Consider the following 18,318-nt stretch of genomic DNA (forward strand, 5'->3'; position numbering starts at 1 on the left):
CCAAGCCATATCACATTGTAAAGTTTCCCCAATGAAAGAATGCTTCTTACTATGTAAGGGGAATTATCAGGTGATTTTGAGTGAAGGAGGCATGGCTGAAAGATTAAATAAGAGTAAGGGCTTTGGGGTTCCACAGACCTGGGCCCCTATCCAGTGACTTGTCATCTCCTCTACCTGTGTGACCTCAGGCAATCCACCTCCCCTCCCCCAGCCTGCTTTCTCCTTATAAAATGGAGGTCATACTGGTACCTACCTTGTCAAGTTGAAGGAGAGTTAAACAAAGTCATGGGTACAGAATACTTAGCATGATACTAGGCGCCCAGAAAGCACTCAGTGAATCTTAGTTGGTGGGGGTTATTCTCTACCTGCTCCTGCCCCAGGTATTCTTTTGCATTACCTAAACCAGACTCACCCACCCCACCTCCCAGGGTATTTGGCCTGGGGATGAAGGCCACCCTATCTCCATGCACAGCAGAGTCAGACCTGCAGCCCATTCTCAACACATGCCTGGAGTGCTCACCTTATTGGTTTGAGGAACTCTGAGATTGTTTGTTTTTTGAGTGTGTTGTCATTCTGTACATGATAATAGCAGTAATAGCTGGCATTTGTGTAACGCTTTATAGCTTACAAAGCATCTTCACATAGTTTATTTGAACCTCAAAATAGTCCCTTGAGATGGATATTTCATTCCCATCTTATCTCTGAGAAAAAATGAGTCTCTTAACTTCGTTGGGTGTCAAGATATTCAGATTCCAGATCTCAGACTGGGCCTTTCACCGAGGGTCAGGCCCACCTTGGAAAGATGGGATTTAATCTACTTCTCTGGAAGATCCCCAACCTCCCACTTCCTAAAGATCTTCCTTAGCATCGAATTCTGGGATACAGAATTTCCTTTCACCACTCACTTTTTCTGAAGCAAGAGTTTTTTCATTTACAGCCCAGGGGGATTTTCAGAGAGTAACTTTTCCTTTCAGCTAATAACTCCTAATAATGGGAGGTCACAGGGCTCATGTTTCCCTACCAGATGTCCAGAGGATAGCAGAGGTCAGGTCACTGCCTCTAGTCACAATTATCTTGTCTAGACAACATAAACATTCACACACAGGTAAGCATTTGCAAGCTTAAGTTTTACAAAGTAACAAATACATGTAAAAATGTACCCATTCAGGAGCTGAATGGAGACAGCAGCCCTCTTGCCATCTGGAATTTAATTGTTCACCCCTCACCTTTTTTTTTTTCTTGAGACATAGTCTCGCTCTATCACCCAGGCTGGAGTGCAGTGGTGAGATCTTGGCTCACTGCAACCTCCGCCTCCCGGGTTCAAGCGATTCCCGTGCCTCAGCCTTCCAAGTAGCTGGGATTACAGGCATGTGCCACCATGCCAGGCTAATTTTTTGTATTTTTAGTAGAGATGGGGTTTTGCTATGTTGACCAGGCTGGTCTTGAACTCTTGGCCTCAAGTGATCTGCCCGCCTCAGCCTCCCAAAGTGTTAGGATTACAGGCATGAGCCACTGTGCCTGGTAACCCTCTCCTTTTTGTTCTTTTAATCAAGACTTTAAAAATCATGATCTTTTAAATAATTTAATATCCCTCATTTAAAGATCTGGATGAGAATCCTCCCAGTCTTCCTAAGCAAATTTTGTATGTTCCTTTGCTTGCTCTTTTTAGCATCCAATATTGTGCCTGGTTGAATTTTCAAAATTTCTCTTAGATTTTTTTCATCTTCTGATTCCATTCTCTCATGTAATTCCAAACTGTGGTGCTGGATCAACCTTTGTCTAAATCCTGTGTGGTCCCTGGATGGAGTTAAAGGGCATGTTGGTGACCTTCCTCTCTTGGAAGCCCCGTTCTAAGGCACACTGGGAGTTTGCCTGTCTCTCTACACAGAGACAGTCTGACTCCTGCTCAGTTGGATTCATTCCTGACTTTACCACATGAATTCTAAATGAGCCAAAAAGGCTTGTGTGATGATTGGTCAGATTCCCTCAATCTTTTCTTGTTCCAGGTTCCTATGCAGGGGCAGTGGTTGCCATGCCCCTGGCTGGGGTGTTGGTGCAGTACATTGGATGGTCCTCTGTCTTTTATATTTATGGTGAGTGATTTGACTTCACAGGTTCACATGTGACTCATAGAGATGATATTTTACTGCATATGGGTTTGGCTCAGAGTTCATTACATCAAAATAGAGATTACTAAAACAAGTTTATTGTATAAATGGAATACTTTATCTATGATTTGATTAATGTTTAAAGTTGACCTAAAAAAATAAGCAGAACATTGTCTTTCTTTAAGTACCAGTTAACAACAACAGGAACATCAACAAAATACTTTCCCCTAGCTGAATATACTGCCATTTGGAAATATTGTAAAGATCCTTTTGTAGTTCAGAAACGTGATAATTGAGTGTTCACATACATGTGTGAGATGTTTGAGTCCCTCAAACCTTGTTACAACATTGGCACATTACCCATTTTACATGCAAAAAATATATATGGTAAAAATTGAAAAATTTAGAAATGGAAGAAAATGAGACCATATAACCCAGTCTTTTCTTTTTTAACTGCAGGTATGTTTGGGATTATTTGGTACATGTTTTGGCTGTTGCAGGCCTATGAGTGCCCAGCAGCTCATCCAACAATATCCAATGAGGAGAAGACCTACATAGAGACAAGCATAGGAGAAGGGGCCAGCGTGGTTAGTCTAAGTGTAAGTATAGAAAGTCAAATGAAGACTTACCTGTTTTCATGAGTGATTGTGTTGCCTATTTACAGAAAAAATGTCAATATCTTTACTAAAAAATCTCACGGTATTTTTACTCCCTAGAAATTTAGTACCCCATGGAAAAGATTTTTCACATCTTTGCCGGTTTATGCAATCATCGTGGCAAATTTTTGCAGAAGCTGGACCTTTTATTTGCTCCTTATAAGTCAGCCTGCTTATTTTGAAGAGGTCTTTGGATTTGCAATAAGTAAGGTAAACATACAGATGCTCCAAATATTCTTGAACTTTAAATCTTTTGATTCTACAGAGAATAACTTTGTATGATAAAATAATTAAATTGCTGATCATAATTCATAACAGTTCTGTGACACCTAATAGCCCGGCTGTCAGACAAGTTATACATTCTATGCATAGTATGCATACCTGTTTAATTTCTTCTTAGCAAGGATCAGAGTCGTATTAAGCTGCTTTAAAGATTTATGCTGTACCCAATCTTAAAGTGTTTTTGAAGCTTTAATGGTGGCTATAGCAGTAACAATCATTGCTTGCAATGGGTTAGAAAGAACCTCTTTCTGCCAGGTATGGTGGCTCACGCCTGTAATCCCAGCATTTTAGGAGGCCAAGGCAGGCAGATCACCTGAGGTCAGGACCAGCCTGACCAACATGGCGAAACCCTGCCTCTACTAAAAATACAAAAATTAGCTGGGCGTGGTGACACACGCCTGTGATCCTAGTTACTCAGGAGGCTGAGACAGGAGAATCACTTGAACCCAGGAGGCGGAGGTTGCAGTGAGGCGAGATTGCACCACTGCACTCCAGCCTGGGCAACAGAGCAAGACTCTGTCTAAAAAGAAAAAAGAAAAAGAAAAAAAAGCAAGAACCTCTTTCAGTGCTCCCAGACATTATCATCAAGCCAATTGTGTTGTAGGGAGGAAGGGTGTGGATAGTGAATCATAAACTGTCATCATAAGATAATTAAACCTCTTTCCTACAAGGGAAAGAACAGCAGCCGCGCAGGCACAAATGTCTGCCTAGCTACAGATACTGTCAGAAGTGACCATGGAAGAGCTGCCATAGTCGTGAAATGGTGGCTGTCATCAGTCATCAGTGCTCACTGGGTGCCAAGTTCTTTATTTCCCATGTGCCATGCCCTCTGTGATAAAGAAAAGTCATCTCTGCCCTCAAGGAGCTTCCAGTCTGGTAGAGGACACAGATAGGTCTAAAATCATTCACTCATTCATCATTTATTTATGATGAAATTCAGACCTTCCCAGATCCCACATAATTAGATGCTTAAATTTGGTGGTGGTAGGTAGGGGGGCTGTGGAGTGGAGGTGGGCAAGGGAATTAGGGAGGCCCCTCTCTCAGAAGTAATGACAAATTGCTTATTGTTTCTTTCCCTTCCAGGTGGGTCTCTTGTCAGCAGTCCCACACATGGTTATGACAATCGTTGTACCTATTGGAGGACAACTGGCTGATTATTTAAGAAGCAGACAAATTTTGACCACAACTGCTGTCAGAAAAATCATGAACTGTGGAGGTACTGTGGATTTCATAGATGGCTTAGGCAGCTTTTGTAGAATTAGGGTAAGCGGAACTGCAGAGCATTTATTAAGAAGTGACTTTTAGGCCGGGCACGGTGGCTCACGCCTGTAATCCCAGCACTATGGGAGGCCGAGGCGGGCGGATCACGAGGTCAGGAGATCGAGACCATCTTGGCTAACACAGTGAAACCCCGTCTCTACTAAAAATATAAAAAATTAGCTGGGCTTGGTGGTGGGCGCCTGTAGTCCCAGCTACTTGGGAGGCTGAGGCAGGAGAATGGCGTGAACCCAGGAGGCGAAGCTTGCAGTGAGCCGACATAGCGCCACTGCACCCCAGCCTGGGCGACAGTGACACTTCATCTCAAAAAAAAAAAAAAAAAAAAAAAGTGACATTTAATCATTGGAGTGGATCTTAAAGACCTCTAAGTCTGTCCCTCAGCAGATACTTGAGTGTTGTACATCACAGTCCTGCCAAGAGGTCATCCAGCTGGGACTCTTCCATACATCCTTCCACATTTATTGTTTGCTTATGTAGTTTATTCCCTTCTCTCCTTACCTTTCTACCTATCCATATGTTTTGGTAAGAAACAGAAGAAAAGTAATCTTTCCTCCTAACCTATGCTTGTGCATGGGCTATACACACACAGACACCATTCTCTTTCCTGGTTTATTTAGCTTCTGCTTTATGTTTTAATTTTGTAAAGACAAAGTGAATGTTAGGTGATTTCCCAAAAGAGGTAGGCGAAAGTAATTGTGAACCTCTACAATGTTCATAAGTGCTTTTCAAAAAACTCATCTTTTTTGTTTAGCTTTTAAAATGAACATTTATTGAATGCTTTCTGTGCCAGACATTAAGCTAAATCTTCTAATACATTATTTTAAAAATCTTCATAACCACCATGTGGAGCAGGTACTATTACTATATGCAATTTGCAATGAGGAAACAGAGGTAAAATAAAGGGACTTGCTCAAGTAGCAGATCCCTGCAAGGTATCAGGTCCGCCGGAGCCCACCGCCAAAGCTTAGTTTGCTGCTACCCCGTTGGAGGACTAGCGTCAGGATGAGCGGGCAGGAGGTAGAGGATAGCGCCACCTATGGGCAAGAGCTCACAACCGTGATATTAAGTTGAAAGAGACGGATTGCGCATGCTCTGACAGATCAGCTAGGTCTGGAACGTTTAGAAGTGAAGACTACCGAGGGACACAGCAGCAGGCATGATCTGATCCCAGAGCATTTCGGGAAGAAAGCCTAAGAGTCTGTTGGCACCTGTTCTCCCAGTTGCTTGACTGCTGGTCCCGGGCAGGGATGTGTGGACCTGACCTTAGCTTGAACTTTCCTGTAGGGGACTGAGGGTTAGTGGATGTAGGCTTGCTGTCTGGTAGGCAGGAGGTGAAGCTCTGGGATATTGTATGCAAGTCCTCTCCAAGAGAGCTGTAGCAGCCAGAATAATGTCCATGTCCTGATCTTCAGAAGCTGTGAATATGTTTCCTCACATGTCAAAAGGACTTTGCAGGTGGGATTAAATTGAGTTTCTTGAGATGGGAGTTTATCCTGCATTATCTAGGTGGGCCCAATCTAATCACAATAATCCTTATAAAAGGAGGAAGGAGGGTCAGAGTCAGAAAAGAAGATGTGATGGTGGAGGCAGGAGTCAGAGTGATGCAGCCACAAGCCAAGGAATGCAAGCAGACCCTAGAAGCTGGAGAAGACAAGAAGAGATTCTGCCATAGCACCTCTAGAAGGAATGCAACTTCGTAGGCTGCTGCCTTGACTTTAGTCCTGTACCATTTTGGATTCTCGGCCTCCAGAACTGTACAATAGTGCAGAGCATATTTTAGAGGTGGCATCTAATCATTGGAATAGATCTTAAAGACCCCTAAGTCTATCCCTTAGTTAATACTTGATATTTGTATTGTTTTGAGCCACTGAGTTTGTGGTAATTTATTACAGCAGCAAATGAAAACTAATACAGTGGTAGGCCGGGTGCAGTGGCTCACGCCTGTAATCCTAGCACTTTGGGAGGTCGGGGCAGGCAGGTCACTTGAGCTCAGGAGTTTGAAATCAGTCAGGACAATATAGTGAGAACTTGTCTCTATTAAAAAATTAAAAATTAAAAAAATGAAAACTAATACAGTAGCCAAAGCCTCACCCTTCTAATGATAAAATTCTGCTCCAGCTGAACAGCCCTCACCCAAGCCCTGAACATATCTTTCTGTCTCTGACTTTGCCCACTCCTTTTCTCTTTCCCTGTGAGTTCTCACCTTCACCTCTTACCCCAGTCCTCTCTATACATCCAGCTCAGTTCTCCTCTTGTGTTTCCTTAAAGCCATGCCATTCTCCAGTGATCCCTCTGAATATGTCCACATGGCTATATTGGCAACTTACCATGTGGTGCCTTATTACAGCTCTCTCAGGAAAAGATTTTAGGCAGGGGGAATAGTATGTGCAATGACCCTGGGGCAGGCAGGAATGTGGCCTGTGTGAGAATAGAAGGAAGGGGAGTCAGAATGGTTGAGTGACAGGAGATGGGATTAGGATGTTTTTCTAGGGTCAGATCATGTCAGGCCTTGTTGGCGAATGCAGAACTTGGGTTTTATTTGAAGTACATTGAGATGCAGGTGATTTAAAGCACAGAATGGATATGGTCTGATTTTTTTTTTTTTTTTTTTGAGACAGAGTCTCGCTCTGTCGTCCAGGCTGGAGTGCAGTGGCGCAATCTCAGCTCACTGCAACCTCCACCTCTTGGGTTCAAGTGATTCTCCTGCCTCAGCTTCCTGAGTAGCTGGGATTACAGGCATGGGCCACCAGGCCTGGCTAATCTTTTGTATTTTTGTAGAGACACAGTTTCGCTGTGTTGACCAGGCTGGTCTTGAACTCCTGACCTCAAGTAATCTGCCCGCCTCGGCCTCCCAAAGTGCTGGGATTGCAGGCGTGAGCCACCTTGCCCGGCCTTATTTATTTATTTTTAATCTGGGGAATTATGCAGGGTACAAGAGTAAAAGAAGGGAGACCAGGTAGGAGGCAATTTCAGTTGTCCTGTCTAGAGAAGATGGTGGCTTGGACAAATGAGGTGGCAATGGAGATGGAGAGAGGGGGGTCGATTTCTAAATTCTCGGGGCCAACATTTCTCATCTTTAAAATCTACATAATAATATTTACTTCAGAGGGTAGTTATGATGATTAAATGATACAATGTATAAATACACTTAGTGTGGTGTTCAACCTATAAAAAATTCTCAACAAATGTTAATGCTGCTTTTCTTCTCCTGTGTTCAAGATGCAAAAAACACAGAAGTTTTTCAGAGTTCTTTAACAAATATCTGCAATTCAGTTGTATTTCCCTTGGCCAAAAACGTGTACTTCTAAACCAACAACTTTAAAGAAGCTTCTGGATTTAAACACTATTTGCACAACCTCTTCTAAACCCAGATGCATTGGAGATTCTTGAGCATATTTTGTGGGAATGTCTTATTCCTATTTAATTCTGCCCCAATACCTCTGCTGTTTCTCCTTAATTGGTGGTGATGATGTTATGTTGTGGTGATGAGAACTCTCAAAGATGTTTAATTGCTGACAAAGTGCCTGTTGAGAGGAAATAGTTTTTTTCTGAAGAAACTAGAAGGCCTATGTGGAATCTTTCTGCCTCATCTCCCATCTTTAAAAAATACCTCTTCACATGGCTTTTCATGTTGTTTTATATTTTGACATAGTAGGACAAGTGAGTTATATATAGAACATAAAAATTTTAAAAAGACCATAATGGTCCCACTTTTTTCTGCTTAAATACAGAGATGCTAGAGCAGAGATAACTACATGAAACTAAAGTTTTGTGCTATCAGTGAAGAATGCAGGTTGATTTGGAAATGACGAAGCACTGGTATGATCTTCCAGAGAATTTTGGTTGGCTTTTTGGTTTCCTAATAAAAAATATAGAAGGCATTTCTCATCTGAGAAGGATCACACATATCTTGGAGCCTGTCATCTTTTCTTTCCATAGATTTCAATGTGCCATTAAAATCATTTAAAGCAAAATAGATCACCTTAAGACATGATATTCAATTCATTCTGAATCAGGGTCCACGTCTATGATACTTAAAGACAGATGCCAAATTCTTGTCCTGCCCCCTCTATAGAACATGTAAAGTGTAACTGAGGTCAAAAATTCTATTGTGGCTGAATCAGTTGCATGTGTGAACTTCAGATTGTTTTAATATGAAATAAAATATTTCTCAGGCCTTTAAGTCCTAGTTTTGTTTTTCTTGGCAATTCTAAATAGGTTCGGTTTTAAGGATTTCCTCATTACCCCTAAAGTTCACATTTTATCCTTAAGCTCCTGAAACATGCAGCCCTGTCTCTAGTATTTTAACTGTCAGTAGAAACCATTTAGGCTTTTAAATACTTTTTTTTCCATTGGCAATCTGCTATTTGGCCAAAACTTGTTTTCTTACAGATGAGCTGATGTATCATTTGTAAGTTTTATTCTTTACACAATATCATCATTCTAATTCTTTGGGGGAATTAACTTTCTGCACGCTTCTGTTGAGAGTGTTAAAATAAAAGAAGTTTCAGCCAAATGTCTTGTTATTTAGGATAGGCCACTTCTAAGACACATATAGTTAGTATATGAAACACTAGCAATTTTTCCCTATGTGTAATCTTAAATGTTGAAACAAAATTAAGAAAAAGTAGCAATGATATAAAGCATGTAGTTTTAAAAGTAAGACTTCCCTAATTACATTTCATCCTCTTTAGAAGTCATTTAAAACAATTATTAGTTCTTGCCCTTCTTTATAGTAGTGTTGAAGAAATGGTTCAAAAAGGCAAATATTAATAACCATCATTTACGGTAAGTACTTTAGCTTGTAAATCTTATTTTCTTTATTCTGGGTCCCATTTCCTTTCCTTTGCATTAATTCATTAAATGTTATGTATGTATGTATGTATGTATGTATGTATGTATGTATGTATGTAGAGACAGAGTCTCACTCTGTTGCCCAGGCTGGAGTGCAGTGGTGCAATCTCGGCTCACTGCAACCTCCACCTCCCGGGTTCAAGTGATTCTCCTGCCTCAGCCTACCGAGTAGCTGGGATTACAGGCACATGCAACCATGCCTGGCTAACTTTCATATTTTTGTAGAGAAGGGGTTTTGCCATGTTGCCCAGGCTGGTCTTGAACTCCTGACCTCAGGTGATCCACCTGCCTTGGCCTCCCAAAGAGCTGGAATTATAGGTGTGCACTACCATGTCTGGCCAAACATTATTTATTGAGTGCATACTACATGCTAGCCATACTCTGTGTTAAATATACAGTTTTGTGGGAGAGGCAGAAACACAAATGAAAAGTTACAAAGCAATATTGAAAAGTTCTATAAAATGATGAGAAGGTGATGTCAGCTTCATTGGTTGAGGGTAGGGAGAGGGTTGTTAGGGAAGCTTTCTAGAGGAGGCACTATTTAATCTGGACTTTAAAAATAGTAAGATTTATTCAGAAAAAGAGAAAGTGATGAGAGAAGAGTATTCCAGGTAAAGAAACAATGTGTGAAAATACGTACGGGCATGAGACAGTATTGTGTGGTTAGAAAACAACTAATAGAGGAGTATGTCTATAGCACAGATGGCTGTCTACAGAATGGGGGCGGTAAGCAAAGAGATGAGGGCTGGAAGAAGATGAAACTGGAACGGCAGGAGGGATTCATTATAGAACACTATACTCATGATGTGGAGCCCATGACAAATACATTAAGCACAGGAGGGAATAATGAGGTGTATGGCTTAGAAAGACAGTGGTATTGAGAATGCATCAGAAGAGGATGAGTTGGGAAGACTACCAAAGTGGCTTATTATGGCTGAGCATGGTGGCTCAGGCCTGTAATCCCAGCACTTTGGGAGGCCAAGGCAGATGGATCACTTGAGGTCAGGAGTTCGAGACCAGCCTGGCTAACATGGGGAAACCCAGCCTCTACTAAAAATACAAAAATTAGACTGGCATGGTGGCTCACGCCTGTAATCCCAGCACTTTGGGAGGCTGAGGCAGGTGGATCACAAGGTCAGGAGACTGAGACTATCCTGGCTAACACGGTGAAACTGCATCTGTACTAAAAATACAAAAAATTAGCTGGGCGTGGTGGCGGGCACCTGCAGTCCCAGCTACTCAGGAGGCTGAGGTGGGAGAATGGTGTGAACCCGGGAGGCAACTGCAGTGAGCAGAGATCACGCCACTGAACTCCAGCCTGGGCAACAGAGCGAGACTCCGTCTCAAAAAAAAAAAAAAAATTAGCTGGGCGTGGTGGTGGGTTATAATCCCAGCTACTGGCAAGGCTGAGTCAGGAGAACCACTTGAACCGGGAGGCAGAGGTTGCAATGAGCTGAGATTGCACCACTGCACTCCAGTCTGGGCGACAGAGCACTACTCCATCTCAAACAAAAGGAGAAAAAAAGGTGGCTTATTGCAGTTGTCCTGGTAAGAGGTCACAGGTGCTGGAACTAAAGCAGTGACAGGGGAGGAGAAAGTGGCAGTTACACTGGACAGATATTTCCGAGGCCAAACCTGCAGATTTGTACGTGAAAGCTGAGGCAGGAGGAGAAGTCCAAGGCAGTTCTGAAATTTCTGCATCGGACTTCTGGCTACCATTTGTTGAGCTGTGCCCATGTGCCACACTCAGTACCTCATATGCCAATTTCATTCACTCTTCCGATACCTCACAAGGCTGTGGTATTATCTCCATTTTTTGGATGAGGAATCTAAGAGGTGTAGTAACTTGTTCAAGGTCACACAATTAGTGATTTTGAAGTGGAAAGTGAACCCATACCAGTTTTGACTCTAAAGACTGGGTTCTAAACACAGAATATAGAAGATTAATTTAGAGAAGGAGAAGAAAGCACGTGGTAGTGACGGTTTGCATTGTTTGTTTAGGAGTAAAAAAACAGGGGAAGAGGCCGGGGTGGTGGCTCACACCTGTAATCCCAGCACTTTGGGAGGCTGAAGTAGGTGGACCACCCGAGGTTAGGAGTGGCTAGCCTGGCCAACATGGCAAAACCAGCCTGACCAACATGGAAACACCCCGACTCTACTAAAAATACAAAATTAGCTGGGCATGGTGGGGCATGCCCATAATCCCAGCTACTTGGGAGGCTGAGGCAGGAGAATCATTTGAACCTGGGAGGCAGAAGTTGCAGTGAGCCGAGATCACACCATTGCACTCCAGCCTGGGTGATAAGAGCAAGACTCTGTCTCAATAATAATAAAAATAATAATAAATAAAAAAATAGGGGACGAGAGAATTGATTTGGGCATATTGCCTTTGAGGTACTGTAGGACAATTGTGTGGAGATGTCTGGAATCAGCAGTCTTCAAATGAAGCACCACTAATTGTCTCTTCCCCCTCCTAAGGCATTCTATATACTTGGAAATGATATTTTTATTATTTTTCTGTCTGTTATTAGCTGAACTTCTTTTTTCGGGTGAGAAGAAACTTCATAATTTCCTCATTCTTTTTTTTTTATTTTGCTAGACTCAATTATTCTGAATGAAAGGAACAGAAAGTACTTTTGTTCTGCAATATTTTCTGTGCAAAAATCTCATGTACTATTTGTCGTTTTTTGTTTGTTTTGTTTTTTTGTTTTTTTGTTTTTTTAAGAGGCCTGAGAGCTTGGTGAATTTCTGAAATAGAAAAATTTTGACTTTTGCTTTACAAGTGGTGAAGTGCTGTGTTTATTTTTTCTTGTTTGTTTCAGATATTTGCTACAGCTTTCTGGTTGCTTTTGGCAATAAATATTAGAGTGTTGTCATTTTACTTTTACGGGAAAGGCCATAACTAGTCAAAGGGGAATCATTACCACAGTTATATAGTAGAGTTTTAGTATTTAACAATGGCAGGGGCAATTACCCATGAAGCAACTAATAATTAACATCCCTCATCTCAGGAGCATCACTGGAACCTATTGGGACCGTGTGGTGTTCAAGGTGCACCGGGATAATGTTAGAAAGTTTGCGAACACCCAGGGAATATTAGCAGAGTCATGTAGTCATGAAATACCTGCATGGCATTGTAATCTCTGTACCAGAATGTAGGTCTGTGGGGGAACAGAAAACCAAACACCGCATGTCCCCACTCATAAGTGGGAGATGAACAATGAGAACACATGGACACAGGGAAGGGAACATCACACACTGGGGCCTGCTAGGGGGCAAGGGGAGGGAGAGCATTAGAGCAAATACCTAATGCATGTGGGGCCTAAAACCTATATGATGGGTTGATAGGTGCAGCAAACCACCATGGCACATGTATACCTACATAACAAACCTGCACATTCTGCACATGTATCCCTGAACTTAAATCCCAGAACTTCAAGTAAAAAAAAAAAAAAAAAAATTAAATTCCAGAGCTTAAAAACACACACACACACACACACACACAAACAAAATAAATTTAGGTATGTGGAATTATAGGTTAGTTCTTATTTGATAAATAAATGAACTTGGGTTGACTGATATGAAAATGACATTTTGTTTTCCCTTGCTGTTTCCACTTGCAGGTTTTGGCATGGAGGCAACCTTACTCCTGGTGGTTGGCTTTTCCCATACCAAAGGGGTGGCTATCTCCTTTCTGGTGCTTGCTGTAGGATTTAGTGGCTTTGCTATTTCAGGTAATGTGTCCTTTGGGTTTCCAGGTCTTGACAATAGATTCAACAAGTCCCAGGAAGAAGGAAGGACAAGGATATTGTAGCACCTTCTTTCAGTAGCCAGTCCATTCTCAGATAGCAGGACCACCGCCCAGAGAATGTCATCTAGTAGGGGTGATTTTGTAAGATCACTGAGAACTGGGCTTGGGAGTTCAGTTAAGGTGGAATTTTTCCTACTTACTTTGTTATGGGAAAAGACACAAAGCGCAGATGACCCTTCTGAGATATGAGCAGAGGCCCAAGCGTATGTCCTGGGTGAAGTGGACTTACATACTTTAGCACCATGTCACCCTACCTGATAGAGGCTCCTGTGACTTTTTCAAGCCTCGCCTCTGGCTAGAGAACTGTGAGTATCATTACAGTCATAGAATCAGAAGCTTTTTTAAGAGTGAAAACCTTCTTTAGATTTTTGTCTACTCCATTACTTTCATTTTCCAAACAAGAAAATGTGGGTCCAGAGACAGGAAGTGACTTTCTCAACCGGGTAAAGCTGTTAAGAATAATGACAGTGATGATGTGAGCTAGCGATGACCAAGCACAGATTCTGTGCCAGGGACTGTTCCATGCGATCTGCGTGTATTAAGCCCTGTCTCTCTCACAACTACTCTGCTGGGTATCAGTGCTGTTACGATCCCCATTTTACAGGGGCAGAAAGTGGTCTACTGTATGTGAGAGAGAGGCCAGAGGGCAATCATATCAGAAGCTTCCTATGCAAAACTGGGTCAAAGGGTGAAATTTAGTTGTTTGTCTATCTTTAAAACATTATAATAAAAAATACGGTTACTGGCCGGGTGCGCTGGCTTATGCATGTAATCGTAGCACTTTGGGAGACCGAGATGAATCCATCACTTGAGCCCAGGAGTTCCAGACCAGCCTGGGCAACATGGCAAAAACCCATCTCTACAAAAAATACAAAAAGTTAGCTAAGTGTAATGGCGCACACCTGCAGTCCCAGTTACTCAGGAGGTTGAGGTGAGAGGATGGCTTGAGTCTGGGAGTTGGAGGTTGCAGTGAGCTGAGTTCGTGCCACTGCACTCCAGCCTGGATGACAGAGTGAGACCCTGTCTCGAGAAAAATAAATAAATAAATAAAATAAAAATAAAAAATGGTTACTTAAAGAAAATTTTACATATATTGTATATATCTCACAACATTGTGAAGCAAGTAGTAGTATATCACTACGTTACTGATTTTTCACTATTTTACTAAAGCTCAGAAAAATTTAATACTTTCCTAATGTCACACAGTTAGTGGCAAAGGAAGGATGCCAGAACACTTCTGCGTGGCCCAAAGGCTATGCTCCTTCCATTATTCCAGCTTGCCTTAGATATCAAATAGTGTTAGTGTCCACGAATAGAAAAACATGGAACCTCTGGTCTAAACTGTCCTAAGACAGGGGCTTGTATCTGTCAAAATAAATAGAGCTGATGAATAGTTAAATTAGAAAATAAAGTAAAAGTCTAAATTAAAAGTAACTTGCAGCTAAGTAATTAGGTTTAGAGATGCATAGATCTGGGGTGGGGTTTGAGGCCCTCTTTACTACTTACTATTTATAAAAGAAAAAAATTGCTAAATTATGAAAACTCTCAAGCTTCAGTTTTCTCATCTAGAGATTGGAGAGATGAAACAGCAACCCATAGGGTTGTTGGGAGGATAAATTTAGATAATTCATGCATTTCCTCGCACTTCTTGTGGGCTGGGCATTATTCTTAGCACTGGGGATATTGCAGTGAACAAATGAAAGAGTCCATCCCCCTAAAGTTTGCATTCTAGTGGAAATATTTATTCAAATAAAAACCTTAGCTTTATTTATTTGAAGCCCTTAGCACAGTGCCAGATGCATAACAAAATTAATGAGTGTTCACCATTATTGTTCTATTAGTACACACACCAGCCCAGTGCTTCTCAAAGAGTTATATGAAATCACCATAGGATATTTCAGAATGCAGATTCTGACTTGGTAACTCTAGAGTGGAGCCTGAGATTCTGCAGTTTTAGTAAGCTCCCCAGCGCTGCTGCTGCTGCTGCAGGGCAATCCACACTTTGAGTAGCAAGGGCACAGCAATCACGACTTGCTTCCAGAAGGATGCTAAGGAACGACTTCCCTTGATAACTTTGTGAGCAAAAGAGATCCATATCCTGTTCCCAGAGATACTGAAATGTTCAAGTTCATATTGCTTCCTTTCCCCCAATTGCCAATTAAGTCACAGGCTGAAGGAGAGAAACCCAATACTCCAAATCACAGAAGCTGCTTTTTTTGTTTCAAGACAGGGTTTGTTGCCTTGTGCAGTGGTTCATGCCTGTAATCCCAGCACTTTGGGAGGTCGAGGCAGATGGATCACCTGAGATCAGGAGTTCAAGACCAGCCTGGCCAACATGGTGAAACCCCATGTCTACTGAAAATACAAAAATTAGTTGGTTGTGGTGGTATGTGCCTGTAGTCCCAGCTACTGGGGAGGCTGAGGTTGCAGTGAGCCAAGATTGCACCACTGCACTCTAGCCTGGGTGACAAAGAGAGATTCTGTCTCAAAAGAAAAAAAAAAAACATTAGACAGGGTCTCACTCTGTCACGCAGGCTGGAGTGCAGTGACATGATCGCAGATCATTGCAGCCTCTACCTCCCATGCTCAATTGATTCTCCTGCCTCAGCCTCCTGAGTAGCTGGGGCTACAGGCATGTGCCACCATACCTATGTGTGTGTGTGTGTGTGTGTGTGTGTGCACGTGTGTGTAAATTTATTTATTTATTTATTTTCGAGACAGGGTCTCACAATGTTGTCTAGGCTGGTCTCGAACTCCTGGCCTCAAGTGATTCTCCTGCCTCGGCCTCTCAAAGTATTGAGATTACGGGCATGAACCACCACATCTGGCCTTCTTGCCACTTTTAAACATGATTTCATTTAATCCTCATCACAACCTTGATGAGAAGGGTATTGCTACATTCACTTTATTGGTGGGGAAACCAAAGTGTGGTTTAACTCGCCCAGCGAAGTGACTGGGAGTGTGGAATAAAGGTCCCAGTTGGTCCCAGCAATGACACTGTGGGAGGGATTGTGGCCACGGGGCAATAATTCCTCAGGATCTACTGTCTGCCAACTTTTAAAGGAATAAACATGGATGCCAGGGAAGACTGACTGGCACAATTTAGGAGCTGATTATAGACAAGACTGCTGAGATAGATGAGGTTAAAAATAGGCAAGGAATGAGTGATGCCTGTTTTGGGAACTGTCCTATACAGAGAAGACAGATTCTCTCAGTTTGTGTGTAATTTTTTTCATCTGCTATAAAAATCTATCAATATCTCAATTTCTCAGTGATTTCCCCTCCTCCCCAAATGTCAGGATTGTGCAGCTAGAAACCTAAATGGCTTTTCCCACATTATCTTTAGCTGAATGCAGTTGCCCAGGCTTTGTATCAGAGCGTAATACTCAACAATCATATTAATTGCTTCTTATCTCTGGATTCTTTTCTAATAAAGTGTTTATCACATTCAAATCAGTGATAAGATTAATGAACTTGCAGCTGTTTTATATTCTGATCATTTGGCACATTGACCTGAAAGAGAAGGTATGTTTATTATTACCAAAAAGTTTTCTCAAAATTTCTCCCCGAAGGGAGGTAGAAAAGACAACCAACCAATGTGCCAGATTAGAACAAAAAATATTTTAAGTCCTATTTTCAGTTTTTTTTTGCACAGAATAGAGAAGTAAAAAGCAAAGCAAAGGAAAACAAAAAGATGAATAAAGGCTACAACTCCTTGCTATAATTTCAGTAGGTGAAGGTGGTAATTAGTTTAGCAACTATTTATTGAGTGACCACAATGTGCCAGGCACTTTGCTAGTTCAGGGGAGATGGTGCTAAACAAGACGGATGGCTAACCACCTGTAAAGAGCATGCATATTGGTTTACATGTCTATACACCGTGTAGTTAACATACATTATTTAACTTAATTCCTATGTCAATATTATAAGAATCGTTATGCCATTATATAGATAAAGAAACTGAGGTTCAGGAAGTTTAAATCCTTGGTCTAGGCTTGCATCTCAGTTAAGCTAGCAGAATTGAAGTCTGTCTGATTCGAACATGCAACCCTGCAATATATTGACAACGTCGGATCTGTTTGCTGCAACTTCCGCCTCCTGGATTCAAGCGATTCTCCTGTCTCAGCCTCTCAAGTAGCTGGGATTACAGGCATGTGCCACCAGGCCTGGCTAATTTTTGTATTTTTAGTAGAGTTGAGATTTTGCCATGTTGGCCAGGCTGGTCTCGAACTTCTGACCTCAGGTGATCCGCCCGCCTCAGCCTCCCAAAGTGCTGAGATTATAGGTGTGAGCCACCATGGCCGGCCAGCAGCATTATCTTTTGATAGAAAACCTCAAAGAGAGGGAGTTACCTGGCAGTGGCAGCAGAAGGTAGTAGTAGTAGTAGTGGTAGTATAGCTTCGATATTTGCTTCACATACCTATTTCCCCTGAGTCTCTATCACTCTATCACTTTATGAAGTGAGTAGTAATATTATCCTCATATCGGAGGTGAAGAAACAGAAGCCCCCAAATTACTTGTTTACATAGAAGAAATAAGATTCAAGTCCAGATTTACAAACTCCAAATTCAGTAGGTGTGTGAAAGTGTTTTGTAAATTGCAGAGGTTCTCCCAATGTTTGTGCAAATGTTTCATTAAAAAGCACCATTTTCATTGTGTGAAAATGTGGCCATGTGGCCAATAAGGTAGGCTTACTCTTGGCTGCCTTTTAAGAGTAAGTCGAGGGTAGGAGCGGGAATATTATAAAGCAAGGTTTGGTCTCATCATACTGTATATGATTGCATGATTATTTACTCTGAATAAACGTGATTCAGTCTTTAGGCTTTTCAGTATTGTGCCAAACACCATATTTTGGAATTCAGAACCTACAAGGTAGAGATGCCATAATTCTCCTTGTAGAGAGAGTCCATAATAGATATCCATAATCAGTTCGAGCATTGTCTACCAGTACTGCTTTGTGTGGACACAGCCTCTTGAACCCAGTCCTCTTGGTCTGGAAACTAATATCCATCAGTCATATACTAGAGGAAACCAAACAGATTGGTGAAGGTTGGGACAACTGAGTATTTTCCAAAGTGTATTTGGAATTCTGTTCTTGACTCTGATTTTGAGGTTTTGGCTTCACTGTAGGTTTTAATGTCAACCACCTGGATATTGCCCCCCGCTATGCCAGCATTCTCATGGGGATCTCAAATGGAGTGGGAACCCTCTCTGGAATGGTCTGTCCCCTCATTGTTGGTGCAATGACCAGGCACAAGGTAAAGTTCTCCTTTGTGGCTGTGGGTTACAGTATCAGAGGACTGGAGCACTAACACAAACTTGAGATTTC

The 18,318-nt window shown here is 41.9% G+C and overlaps 1 protein-coding gene and 1 non-coding gene across 2 annotated transcripts in view; both read left to right on the forward strand.

The window, feature by feature from the left end:
• The window catches only part of SLC17A8 (solute carrier family 17 member 8), a 66,036-nt gene that overhangs the window by 43,585 nt on the left and 4,133 nt on the right, over positions 1-18,318 (forward strand). Inside the window, exons 6-11 of the mRNA XM_003907014.5 lie at positions 2,007-2,093; positions 2,568-2,707; positions 2,825-2,974; positions 4,130-4,262; positions 12,802-12,912; positions 18,120-18,247. Coding sequence (XP_003907063.4) covers positions 2,007-2,093; positions 2,568-2,707; positions 2,825-2,974; positions 4,130-4,262; positions 12,802-12,912; positions 18,120-18,247 — 749 coding nt within the window. The remainder of the gene's footprint in view (positions 1-2,006; positions 2,094-2,567; positions 2,708-2,824; positions 2,975-4,129; positions 4,263-12,801; positions 12,913-18,119; positions 18,248-18,318) is intronic.
• On the forward strand, positions 2,373-2,478 carry LOC116269073. The gene has a single exon (XR_004176391.1). It is a non-coding gene; the product is annotated as a small nucleolar RNA U13 (small nucleolar RNA).

This window comes from Papio anubis, chromosome 9 (assembly GCF_008728515.1).
Source record: "Papio anubis isolate 15944 chromosome 9, Panubis1.0, whole genome shotgun sequence".
NCBI classification, from domain to species: domain Eukaryota; kingdom Metazoa; phylum Chordata; class Mammalia; order Primates; family Cercopithecidae; genus Papio; species Papio anubis.